The 12,649-nt window shown below is 39.5% G+C and overlaps 3 protein-coding genes across 3 annotated transcripts; 2 read left to right on the top strand and 1 right to left on the bottom strand.

The window, feature by feature from the left end:
- Window positions 1-1,879: 1,879 nt before the first annotated feature.
- LOC149392878 (uncharacterized) lies at window positions 1,880-4,697 on the top strand. The gene is made up of 2 exons (XM_089616317.1): window positions 1,880-3,122; window positions 4,567-4,697. Exon 1 carries the CDS (start codon window positions 1,907-1,909, stop codon window positions 3,077-3,079), a length of 1,173 nt encoding a protein of 390 aa, XP_089472443.1. The 5' UTR covers window positions 1,880-1,906; the 3' UTR covers window positions 3,080-3,122; window positions 4,567-4,697.
- Window positions 4,698-5,665: 968 nt separating this feature from the next.
- LOC149392879 (uncharacterized) lies at window positions 5,666-6,967 on the top strand. Its single transcript, XM_089617449.1, has 2 exons — window positions 5,666-6,693; window positions 6,784-6,967. Exons 1-2 carry the CDS (start codon window positions 5,705-5,707, stop codon window positions 6,875-6,877), a joined length of 1,083 nt encoding a protein of 360 aa, XP_089473575.1. The 5' UTR covers window positions 5,666-5,704; the 3' UTR covers window positions 6,878-6,967.
- Window positions 6,968-8,101: 1,134 nt separating this feature from the next.
- Window positions 8,102-12,122, bottom strand: LOC149392880 (uncharacterized). The gene is made up of 4 exons (XM_089617081.1): window positions 11,983-12,122; window positions 11,661-11,758; window positions 10,482-11,364; window positions 8,102-10,325 (listed from the first exon to the last, which is right to left on the bottom strand). The coding sequence occupies exons 3-4, from the start codon at window positions 11,302-11,304 to the stop codon at window positions 8,437-8,439; spliced, it is 2,712 nt and encodes a 903-aa protein (XP_089473207.1). The 5' UTR covers window positions 11,305-11,364; window positions 11,661-11,758; window positions 11,983-12,122; the 3' UTR covers window positions 8,102-8,436.
- Window positions 12,123-12,649: the final 527 nt, after the last annotated feature.

Below are 12,649 nucleotides of genomic sequence, written 5' to 3' on the forward strand. Positions count from 1 at the left end.
TGCAATTTGAGCTGGCTTTTTTTTTTTTTTTTTTTTGTGCATCTCAGAATCTGGTATTTAGAGTAGACTAGAGGGTCAAAAACATGTAAAACCATACTTGTCTTTGTCTATGAATTTAGTCTCCAATGTAAAGCTATATTAAGACCAGAAATTATCACATCATGAAATCAATCGTAGATGTGTATGTTATTTTATTTTGAATTGAAAGCAATTTTATTTCTTTTCATACAATATGACATTGCTTTTTTTTATTTTCGAAAATCCGTTGTATCAACTATCAAGTATAAGTCTCTTGCAATACTGAAATGTATTGGTGAACAGTCATATTCATAATTCAAACAAACGTGAATGTCGATTTTGTTTTCTTTACAGTAAATTAATATCTTTGGTATCCAATGGTATAATTTAAACAATAGAAGATGAGAATAACACTGGTGATATAGCACTACAAAACTTAGATAATCCATATCCTTAAACGCAGCACTACAAAATAAAATACTTCTATTTTTCATAGAATAAGATAACTCCAAATTGTCAATATATATATATATAAGGAATTATAATAAAGTATGTGAAAAAGCCCGCCAATATTGAAAGAAAGAGGGCAACTATGACCGTTTACCTTTGAATAAAAATCATGTCGTTTAAACTCTTTTCATGTCATCTAAACTTTTTTAATATCATCTGTCGTTTTCTTTCTCTTCTACACTCAGTTTGTTTGGGGTACTTTTGTTTTATGACCTTAAAATAGATTTTTTTTTAATCAATGATATTTTCTTAACAAAAGTTTTTTCTATCGGCTCCCAATTTGTAATTGGACGAAATCCATAACCTGTAATTTATATATTTTAATTTAGGTATTTATTCATATTTTATCAAGTAAGCACTAACATAACTCGTACTCAAACAAACAACCATAACAATCCGCTTGTCCATGTACTTCAATGAATATTGTCTTAGCACAATACAATCAGAACTAAAACATCTTACAATAATAGATCCATATATTATATTGAAAAAAAAAAATTAATAAAAATGTCGCACATGCTCGACATTATTATGTAAATTTGGTGGCGTTGAACTTATTGCTTCCGCGTCGTCCTCAAATTCTGGTATCGACATATTTTCTTGTGATCTACATTTAAATAAACGAAATTTAAATGCGTAATGCTTATGAAATTTAAATAAAGAGTTAGAAGAAGAGTTGAAATAGGATCTAGTCTCAACTTGAATAGTTCAGTCGGACCGGTCAAACTATACATATTTATAAAACCCCCAGTTTTTTTTTTCTTTCTATATCACCTATAAGTTTTCTTTTTGTTTTATATCGTTTAGATGTATGTGATACGTAGTAAAATTCTTTGTATAACTTTCTAAACTATTATTCATTGAGAACACCAACTATTATTTTGATGTTATTTCGGATTGTTTAGAAGAGGCTTTGGACAAGTTGATCCAATTCCAACCAACATATCTTCCTTTATTTTATTTTATTTTTATTTATTAATTTATCTAAGTTAGTCCTTCTCTGTAATGTTATATAATTTCATATGGGATGTTTTTATTTAAAAAAAAATTGGCTCAGATTCGGAGAGAGAGGGTATTTGTGTAAATTTGAAAAATAAATTAGGAAAAAAATGATATTACGTTAAGTGAGAGGGTCACGAATTGAAAAAGGTGTTTTTCTAAAGGTCACTTGCTTAAAATATCCTTTTGTTTCGAGTCCCTCTCAACTCCATCGAAATTCATATTCCATCGCTAAGCTTAAACCCTAATTAATCGATAGCTTCGCACAGAGAGTCTCTCGATCATCGTCTCAGGGCTCATTTGGCTCGCTCACTCAGAGAGGAATATTCGGCTCTCAGCGAATCGTAAGTTCATTTCACTTTCATTTTCAATCCAACACATGTCTCGTTTTCTTCGCAAAACCACGCTGTGTGTTCTACTTAATTGTCGTAGCGCGAGATCTTTAGGTTTAGGGCAACAAACCAGTAATGTTGGTTTAGCGAGTACCAGATTGTTCTCAATCGGCTCAGAAGATAGTCTGAAACACTCTTTTACTGTTTCTTACTTGATGAACTCGCTTGGGTTTTCCAAAAGCAACGCTTTGTTGACTTCAAAGAACGTGAGTTTCGATTCGAGAGAGAAAGCAGACCAGAATATTGAGCTCTTCAAAAGACACGGTTTCAATCTCCCACAAATCGCAGACCTTGTTAAAATCTACCCTCAAGTACTCTCATCAGATACAGATAAAACAATTTTTCCCAAACTGGAGTTTTTGAGAGACAAAGGTTTATTGGGACCCGAAATGGTGTCGGTTCTCTCAAGGAACCCTACAATATTTCATTCCAGTTTAGCCAAAAAAATCGTGCCCGCGTACTATTTCTTCCGCCGCGTGTTTGGCTCCGATTTTCAGACCGCTTTAGCCGTGAAACGATCCCCGGACATACTTGTGTACGGCCTCGAGAAATTCCTGTTGCCGAACATCGAATGTCTACGACGGAACGGAGTGGCCGTCTCCAATATCTTCAGGCTGGTCATGATCTCGCCGAGATCCCTCAAGCGATCCCCGGTCGAGTTCAGGAAGGCCGTCGAGGAAGTTGTGGAAATGGGGTTTGATGCTTCGAAGGCCAAGTTCGTAAAAGCCACAATTGCAAAACTGTTGGGGATGAGAGAGTCGAGGTGGGAGAGGAAAGTCGAGGCGTATAAGAAGTGGGGTTGGTCCGAAGAAGAGATTCTGAAGGCCTTCAAAGTGTACCCGAATTGTATGTGTCACTCTTTAAATAACATCACGACGAGTATGGAGTTTTTCGTTGCCGAAATGGGTTTGGAGCCGGGACAGCTGGCCAAATGGCCGACTATACTCTCTTACAGCTTGAAGAGAGCGAAGCTGAGGTGTTCTGTTTATCGTGCTCTTTTATCGAAGGGTCGGATTAAGAGGAACAATGTTAGCGTAATGAGATTGGTTTCGTGTACGGAAATCAAGTTTCTGGAGACGTATGTTACGCCTTATGTCGAGGAATCTCCGGAGCTGTGGGATTTGTACAAAGGAAAGAGTGAGGCCAAAACTATGCCTTAAAACTGTTTTGGCGATTTTCCCATTCCTTATAGACACTGTATTGGTGAGCATATTTCATTGTTATTGATCTTTTGTTTGGAGGTTTACTTGGGTCTGGGGTGTTAAGAAGAAAAAACAACCGAGTTATTGATAAGCACAACATGGATTTCATCAACCAAAAAAAACTTGGAGCTTTTTTTTTTTGTTTGTTTCTTTTTTCTAAATCAGTTGGACACAATACAAATGATATTTTTCATAGGAAAAGTTGGTGATTGATAATAGGGTTTTTAGCTATATAGTCATTTAACTTATAGCATTTTGTATAATAGTCAATTTTTTGTTAATTTTCTATAAATAGTCACTTCAACTTATTTATGGTACTCAAAAAGACAAAAAAACCTAAAATAGGCGAGAATGTTTTTGGGTATTTTTGTCTTTTTGAGTGTCGTGAATAAGTTGAAGTGCCTATTTATAAAAAATTTACAAAATGTTGGCTACCTAGCAATTCTTAGATTTTCGGAGGCTTATTTGGCTAATTTTTTGTTGATAATATTAGTAAAGCTCAAACCTTTCAAATGATGATGAGATGGGTTTGGACTACTTTTTGTTTGTAGGCGTTGCAGTCTTGATTACATCTTTGGTGTGTAAATGAAATGAAAGGGATAGAGAGAGTTAAGTTAGGACATGAGGCTGTCTATTGATTCTTATATTTTGATTTTTTTTAATACAATCTGAGCTGGTTATTTTGGTATCTTGTTATCCCATTCAATTATTGCCTAGTTTTAATTTTAGTTAGTCTCCAGTGGATTGCTTTGGGTGAATGATTTTCAGTGAGCAACGAAACTGAAGCCAGAGTCTGATCTAAGAATAATTTATTTCAGTGGGCTAATCATTTGTAGATGTTTATTTTATCTTTACAGCAATTTATTTATTTTATACAATACGACTGCTTTTCATTTTAATTTCTTGTTTGTCTGTTAGTGAATAATAATTTAGTTAATATTGTAAAAAATTATTATTTTACTGAAAGCCCATTATTTCAGGTTTCTTGGAGGAAAAGAAAAAGAATAATTAGACGGACTAGCCGAATTTAAACGTTGAGATTGCATATTAATCAACGTTTACATTTATTTTGAGAAATAACAAATTTCGTTGACTTGGCGTTTCAATCAATATTTGTGCTTCCAGTTTTGCCTTTCTTTAATATTTATTTTTAAAATAAAAAATAATTAGAGAAAATCAAATTTGATTGCCAATATATTATAATGTGATTGCCAAGATATTCTACCTGATTTGATTGCCTAAAATAATCGTCGAGATTTATGGAGATCTAGGTCTCATGTTGTCCATATTTTTAGACCTGGTGAAGAGAAAAATGATACATTAACTAAATTCATAGAATTACAGTGGAGGTTTAGGTCTCATGTTACAAAACCCGAATCATATTCGTTAATCCTCGACTTTTTTCCTCTGCTCAATCATCTCCTCGGCTTTTATCTCAAACGCAGACCAAGTGTTCGATGGAAGGTCCGACTTCGGAGGCGGTGAAGAGGGCCAAAGAGCTTGTTCACCGGAAGATGCTAGTTGGAATAAAAGACGGTCGGTTCTTCCTCGGAAACTTTCACTGCATCGACAAGCAAGGGAATATCATCCTCCAAGACGCCGTGGAGTACCGGGGAACTCGTCGGAGCTCGCCGTCTCCGATGGAGCAGCGGTGTCTCGGCCTCATCCTCATACCTTTCTCTTGTCGCTCCTCCTGCCACGTTGATTGCCCCGTCGACGAACGTCTTTCTCTCCTCTCCATTTGATTTGACCTAGATTTTAAAATATTAATAATGTTTTTTTTTTATGGAGTTCTTGTTGAGTTTTGTTATCTTCAATGTTGTGATTATCAGATCAGTTATTAACTTGATTTTCAGTTTCTCTTAAAAAAATTCGTAGAACTACATACATATTTTTAAATGAAACTATAAAATTTGTTTTTAGCCTACATTTCACAACTTTTAGAGAAATAGTCAACAGGTTTATGTGGCAATAATTAAGGTTTGGTTTGCCCTTATATATTAACAAATTCGTAATTTTCTCTAACCTACTTTTTTTCCTACACTTTTTTAACATAAAAACTTCAAAAAACCATATCTATCTCATATGAACTAGAAATTGAGTGATTTCAAATCCTACGGATTCTTACGCCGAGATCTTCAAAAATAGATCCATTGTGTTTGATGAAAAATTATGTGGAGTGGTATATTTTTTCGATTAAATGTGATAACTCTAAATTGTCCAAAAAAAAAAAATTAAGTGATGATTTAATAATTTAAAGTAGGTGAAAAAGCCCGCCAATATTAAAAGAAAAAGGGCATTTATGACCGTTCCTTTCCCTTTTATTAAAACATCATGTCGTTTATTAAAGTCTTTTATGTTAACTGTCGTTTTCTTTCTCTTCTACAGTCAGTTTGTTTCGAGCCTCTCAACTCCATTGAAAAATGTCTTCCTTCGTTGAGCTTAAACCCTAATTAATCGAGAGGTTCGCTCAGAGAGTCTCTCGTTCATCGTCTCAGGGCTCATTTTGATCGCTCTCGGCGAGGAATATTTGGCTCTCAACGAATCGTAAGTTCATTTCACTTTCATCTTCAATCCAACACAATGTCTCGTTTTCTTCGCAAAACCACGCTGTGTGTTATGCTTAATTGTCGTAGCGCGAGATCTTTAGGTTTAGGGCAACAAACCAGTAATGTTAGTTTAGAAACTACCAGATTGTTCTCAATCGGGTACGAAGATAGTCTGAAACACTCTTTTACTGTTTCCTACTTGATGAACTCGCTTGGGTTTTCCGAAAGTAGCGCTTTGTTGACTTCAAAGTACGTGAGTTTCGATTCGAGAGATAAAGCGGACCAGAATATTGAGTTCTTAAAGGGACACGGTTTCAATCTCCCACAAATCGCAGACCTTGTTAAAATCTACCCTAAAGTACTCTCATCGGATACAGATAAAACAATTTTGCCCAAAATGGAGTTTTTGAGAGACAAGGGTTTATTGGGACCCGAAATGGTGTCGATTCTCTCGAGGAACCCGAAATTCTTTAAGTCCAGTTTAGCCAACAAAATCGTGCCCTCGTACGATTTCTTCCGCGGCGTGTTTGGCTCCGATTCGAAGACCACCTCGGCTCTGAAACGATCCCCGGACATACTCGTGTACAACCTCGCGAGATTCGTGTCGCCGAACATCGAATGTCTACGGGAAAACGGAGTGACCGTCTCTAATATCTTTAGGCTGGTAGTGATATCGCCGAGAGTCCTCGCTCGATCCCCATCTGAGTTCAGAAAGGCCGTCGAGGAAGTTGTGGGAATGGGTTTCGATACTTCGAAGGCCAAGTTCGTAAAAGCCACGGTTGCAAAACTGTTGGGGATGAGAGAGTCAAGGTGGGAGAGGAAAGTAGAGGCGTATAAGAAGTGGGGTTGGTCCGAAGAAGAGTTTTCGATGGCCTTCAAAGCGGACCCAAATTGTATGTGTATCTCTTTGGATAACATCACGGCGAGTATGGAGTTTTTTGTGGCCGAAATGGGTTTGGAGCCGGGACAGCTGGCGAAATGGCCGACTATACTCTCTTACGGCTTGAAGAGAGCGAAGCTGAGGTGTTCTGTTTATCGTGCTCTTTTATCGAAAGGTCTGGTGAAGAGAAATGATTTTTGCGTATTGACATTGGTTTCATGTACGGAAATTAGATTTTTGAAGACGTATGTCACGCCTTATGTCAAGGAATCTCCGGAGCTTTTGGATTTGTACAAAGGAAAGAGTGATGCCAAAACTATGCCTTGAAACTGTTTTGCATTTTCTTTTTCCCTGTAGACAGACTGTTTTGATTAGCATATTTCATTATTGGGGAAATTTAATAGCTTTTTGTTTCTTTAGAAATTATTTGTTTGCATGAACTGTCCTAGAGCTTTTTTCTTTCTTTTTTCTAGATCAGTTGGACACAATACAGATGATTTCCCGTAGGAAAAATTGGTGATTGATAATAATAGTAAAGCTCAAACCTTTCAAATGATTGGATGGGTTCGGACTTCTTTTTATTTGTAGAGAAAGTTAAGTTAGGACATGAAATTATATATTGATTCTCATATTTTGACATTAATACAATCTGAGCTGGTTATTTTGGTATCTTGTTATATATATATATAAATTTGGTTATGAACTAATTGCAATTTTAGTAGCCAATGGAATGCTTGAGTGAAGGATTTGCAGTGAGCAGCGAAACTGAAGCCAGAGTCTGATATGATCTTAAGATGGCTTGGGCTAAAAGGCTATTCCATCTTCAAATCAGTTGTAGATCTGTATTTTATTATGTAGCAATTTATTTCTTTTGATACAAAATGACTGCTTTTCAACATATGAATCATGATTTAATATTGTTATTATTATTATTTTACTGAGCCCATTATATTTTCAGGGTTTTGGAGGAAAAGAAAATAATTGTGAAATTATGAGCAAGTAAACAAGGATCTCTTATTTTTAAGTTAAATATCTATATATAGATAATGATTCACCAAACATTGATTTAGTTTGTGTTAAAGGCAATACTGGAATTGTGTATGTAACCATTATTCAAACCAATGTCAATATCAGAAACTTAATGTTTTCTACACCAATTGACTATCTTCATTACCCAAACATATTCTTGACATAAACCCTGATAAAATATTAACAGAAAGCATATTTACGTTGTACACACCCATACATATCGCATTCGCATGTACGTTTTATTTAAGTAAAAAGAATAAAAGATCGACAGAAGAATTTTAAGCTAAAAGAAAGTTAGTAGGTTAAAGCAATTGATGGCATATTCGAGATTGAACCGTGAATAATATCAAACTTAAAAGCTTGAAAAATCAATAACAGATACACCATCACAAAATTTAGGCTTCTGATAAAAAAAAAATGTATATCACAAAATCAAGGCTTAACGTGTATATTATATGTTTAACATATGCATTATTATTTAGTAAGCCAAACATATAAACAAAAATCTGGATAAAACAACCATTAAGCTTAGTCTTTCCACATTCTCATCATGGTTGGCCAAAAATCCCAGCCACATTTCTTTTTAAAACATGGTCACAAGTTCTATTAGGCTACTCTGAATAAACATGGAAAATATTCTTAATCAGAAGGAAAAAAAAAAAAAAAAAAAAAACTCTACAAAAACCTGGACCCGAGAAAGAAACAAAACGAAAAACAAAAGTTGCATGCTAAATATGCTCTTCTTTCCAAATCCTAAGTTTTTTTTTACCCCCGTCAATAATTTGACCATTGAAGAATATCATCTCTCCCTTTTTCTCCTTTTTTTTTTGTTCTTTCCGGGCAATCAATCATATACCTTACTTAGAGCGAAAGTATTGGATCGGCACGGCAGCGGAGTCAAGTTCCCAGAAGCCCCGGATCTTTCCAAATTTGTCTCCGGCCAAACGAAAAGCGGGAATCTGGTGAGAGAATCTGAGGATCTCGACCTTGAGAACGCTCCGCAATTCTCTCGGTACCCGAGGCTTGAAGACAGTGTTGTACCCTTTCACGCGCTCCAATTCCAAGACCCTAATCTGCGAATCATCTTCCGAAACGACTTCCACTACGTCGTACTCGCAGCTTTCGGGTCCCGAGATATTCAAGTCCACGCTCCAATCCCTGTACAACGCCCAGACCTCGCCTATCCTGGGCCGGATTATATAGTGGGTGCTCTTATCGAGCGTCTGGGTCGTTCTCACGAGGTGAGAGAAGCAACTAGTTGACTCGTACGCCTGAGAGCTCTTGGTTCCTCTGGGCCTGAACCGGCCGCAAGACACGGGAAGCTTCGGGTCGGACCACTGGACCACGTTGCTCCCCAATCCGGTGGAGACGAGCCACAATATGTGGAGCTTGAAAACCGGGGAACGTTCGACCTTCCATATCTCGCAGTAGTATTTCGGGTACTGGTCCTCGTCGCTGTACAACGCCCAGACCTGACCCGCCTGAAACTTGTCCTCCGATTTCGCGGCGTCGAAATCGTGGTACTCGGTTTCCGGGTAATCGATCTCAGTCGGGGCCGAAGCCGAGGAGGGATCGTTCTTCTTCACTTCCGTTGCGGGTTTGGGCGGAGATTTGAAGATTTCGGCGGGCAGAGAAGCCGGGTCTAGCTCGAAGCATCCCTCGGGGACTCCTTTTCCCTCGTCGCCTTTCATCTTGAAAGATGGAATCATGTGAGAGAATTTCAGCGACTCGCCCGGCGGGATCAAGAACGTCCTCTTTCCCACGTTCGCCGTCCGATCGAAGAGGCTCACGAAACCGTCCACCTTGCTCAAGAGAGCGACGTGGATTCCGGCGCCGTCCGAGTTACCGGACAACACTTCGACGAAATCGAATTCGAACTCCGTCTTTCGCTGGCGGTTCCACTTGATATCCCAGTCCTTGAATATAGCCCAGACCTCGCCTTTCCTCGGATGTATCACGAACGTGTTTTTGCGAACACCCTTGGCAAAGTCGACGACCCGGTGGGAGAACATAGGATGATTTTCCGTCGTATCCAATTCCCCGTACTTGAAATTTCCGCAAGAAAACGGCAAATCTGCGGCGTTCCATTTTTTTTCATTTCCGTCAACTGGGTCCGGCTCTAACCAGGTTATCGCCAACTTGAACACCGGCGATATCGAGAGAACCTTCATGATCTTGACATAGAATCTGGGCATCGCACCTTTATCATCGTACGCTGCCCATATCTGCTCCGCCGCGAAGCACTCCTTCGCTCTGCCCTTCTCGAAGTCGCTGAATTCCGGATCGGGATAGCTGAATAACGACTCCGAAGCCTGCTCTTCATCCTCGTCCTCTTCCTCGTCCACCGCAGATCCTGAGTCTTCATCTTGTCGATCTTCGGATATTTCCTCGAGTACAACTTTAGGAGCTTCCTCTTCCTTGCCGTTTTCCTCGGCGGCTCTCTTCCCTTTTTTAGCCCTTTTCGAAGCTCGGCCGTTCTCGTCATCGTTAGATTCCTCTTCGCTCAAGGCTTCTTTTTCCTGGTAAGAGACCTGCTGCTTCTGCCGCGAAGATCTGCGAACGTTCTGGTCTCCGGGTTGACCGGAATTTGCTCCGGCTTTAAGATCGCCATTCTCATCGACTTCGATCTCCTCTTCGGAATCGCTGCTGCTCTCCAAGTCGGAGGATTCGGACTCGGATTCGGAGTCCCGTCTCCGTTTCTTGGAGCGGTTCTTTTCCCTCCCGAGATTCACCTTCGCTGCTGTGCCTAAGAAAAGGGGAGCCAAGAAACGTATTTTAAAAGGGGGGTCAAGTGTCAAAACTAAAATTTTAAGAGATAAAGAAGCTTCTAAGGGGGTCAATTTTAAATACTATTCGATGAATAAAAGAAAATAGATTAACATAAGAAATACGAAAGCACTACCTCCTGCCCTGGCCGTACCCGTGCCCGTGCCAGTACCCACATCGGGCTGCTTCTGACCCGGGTCCGTTTTCGATTTCGAATTCCCGGTCCCCGCGTTTCTCTGGACCCGCACTTCAACATTGAACGAGCTCTTCGCCTGAGGGAACACAGGTTTGTTGAGGTTGACCGACGGCGGACGAGCGTTGATGTCGTACGCGACAAAGGGCTTCTTGCAACTCTGGCACTGAAGAGACCGCAACATCACGTCTCTGAAGTACTGATACTTCACTTGGCAACACGGACATTCCGTCCAAAACGTGGATTTCGGGTCGGGCTGACCCGGGTGGACCGGACGTTGGGCTTGAAACTGAGCCGAGGCCGCGCGGTGGGCTTGGTGGGCTCGATTAGCGTTCCAATTGGTAGTGTGAGGCGGGCGTTGAAGACCAGAGCCGTGCCTCATATCGTGTTGCCTCCGTTTTTCCTTGTCCAAGAGCGTTCCCTGAGCCTGAGTGATGAGCTTGAAAGCGCCCTCGGCGCCGGAGAACTTGTTCTTGTCGGGGTGGAGTTGGAGAGCGAACTTCCTGTATTGCTTCTTGATCGCGGCCTCGTCGGCGGTCTTCTCGATTTGGAGGATAGAGTACCAGTCGAGGTCGTCGCCGGCGAGTTTCTTCGCGGCGGAGCAGTAGACTTCGCAGACGATTAGCATCCGAGAGATGTTCTCGATCTCCGGGTAGAGCTGCTGGGCTTTCAGGGCGATTTTTCGGGCACCCGCGAAATCCTTGCTCGCCATCTTCTTCTCCGCGATGCCTTTGGCCCTCATGGCCTCCTCTCTATTACAGTCCATCGGGTTCAGTGACTGATTCGACTCGCAAAATGGATTTTTACGCAGATTTCGACACGAATCCTGCGAAACAATCATTTTTTTTTTTTAACAAAAGTGTCTGTTTTTTCACGAAATAATTCACAGAAGAGAACCCATTTTGTCAACACATTGTCCCCAAACAATTTTGTGAAAACGCTCCGAAAGCATGAAATAATTTATGACATCCTAAGACTCTCAAAAGTGTTTTTTTTTTTTTACATCGTGAAATTGTTCATGACAACTTTAAAATCCAAAGAAAATCTCATAGAAGATAACCCATTTTGTCAACATAATGTCCCCAAAATGTAAGCCAAATGAAAAAACTCCGAAAGTGTTACCTTCCAATCATAAATTCATCAACTTTAAGTCAGCGTGTGTGAAATAAAATACCAGGCACAGGGTCTCTCTATTATAGCTTGAGCCCAGACACAAATACCTGTCCACCACGATGCCAACGAGTTAAACATTGCAGTGTTGCAGTGATTGAATTTCGGAATTAAGCTCAGCGTAAAGAAATACAATGAACTAGAGCGAGAAATGAGAAGTAAGACTAAGAGATAAAAATAAATAAAAAAAATCTGATCAAGACCAAATCGGTAAATATATAGAAATGTTTTTCAAAATAAGGAGTTTACTTGTGTATCACGCATGAGCACTTACAAGAAATTTACGGCCGAGAGACACAGATTGCGTCTCTGAAAAAATTAGGGTTTCGGAATTCGAGAAGACGAAGAGTAAACTGATACCATAATTTGGGTTTCGAATTTCTCCTCTCTGTTTATGAAATACGATGTGCACTTCGCCGTAATTACATGGAAGTTCAAGGGTTGTTTGTTCAGGGGTATTCATGGAAATGACCATTTTGCCCCTGCAAACAAAATTGTTCTAATTTTTGGACCTAGGGACATTAAAAACTAAAAAAAATCATCGGTTTTGACCTAATGACGCAATATTCTCACGTATTTATTCTCTATCGTAAAAAAATATTTCACATTTTTTATTCTTCCCGTGTGTTTTACACGATAAAAATTCAAAATTTCACCTTCAGTTTTGTCGAATTTTTATCTAAAAAGTGGCTAGAAATACTTTTTTCATAAGCGTGCATAGTGATGTCAATTGGACCCCGAGGATCGAGGGCTTGGTCTTGGGTTGGGCCTAATGTCTTTTTTTAGGCCCGGCCCGACCTAGCCTTCTGATTAAAAGGTCGGGCTCAGACCCGATCCTCTCTTGGGCTTGAAAAAAGGGTCTTGCCGACCCGCTCCGACCCAATTAAAAATATCCTTCAACTACGTATACGAGATTCTGACAATTAGATCGAGAGACTTCC

Source organism: Urtica dioica, chromosome 6 (assembly GCF_054948205.1).
Source record: "Urtica dioica subsp. dioica isolate 48M chromosome 6, U.dioica_male_clone48M_v1_H2, whole genome shotgun sequence".
Lineage (NCBI taxonomy): Eukaryota > Viridiplantae > Streptophyta > Magnoliopsida > Rosales > Urticaceae > Urtica > Urtica dioica.

Bases quoted from the DNA above. Each gene is read 5' to 3' on its own strand.
- LOC149392880 (XM_089617081.1), bottom strand. From the start codon at position 11,304: ATGGACTGTAATAGAGAGGAGGCCATGAGGGCCAAAGGCATCGCGGAG. The intron at 10,326-10,481 runs GTAGTGCTTTCG...CCCTTTTCTTAG, and splicing joins GGGTACGGCCAGGGCAGGAG to GCACAGCAGCGAAGGTGAAT.
- LOC149392878 (XM_089616317.1), top strand. From the start codon at position 1,907: ATGTCTCGTTTTCTTCGCAAAACCACGCTGTGTGTTCTACTTAATTGT.
- LOC149392879 (XM_089617449.1), top strand. From the start codon at position 5,705: ATGTCTCGTTTTCTTCGCAAAACCACGCTGTGTGTTATGCTTAATTGT. The intron at 6,694-6,783 runs GTGTTCTGTTTA...TACGGAAATTAG, and splicing joins TTGAAGAGAGCGAAGCTGAG to ATTTTTGAAGACGTATGTCA.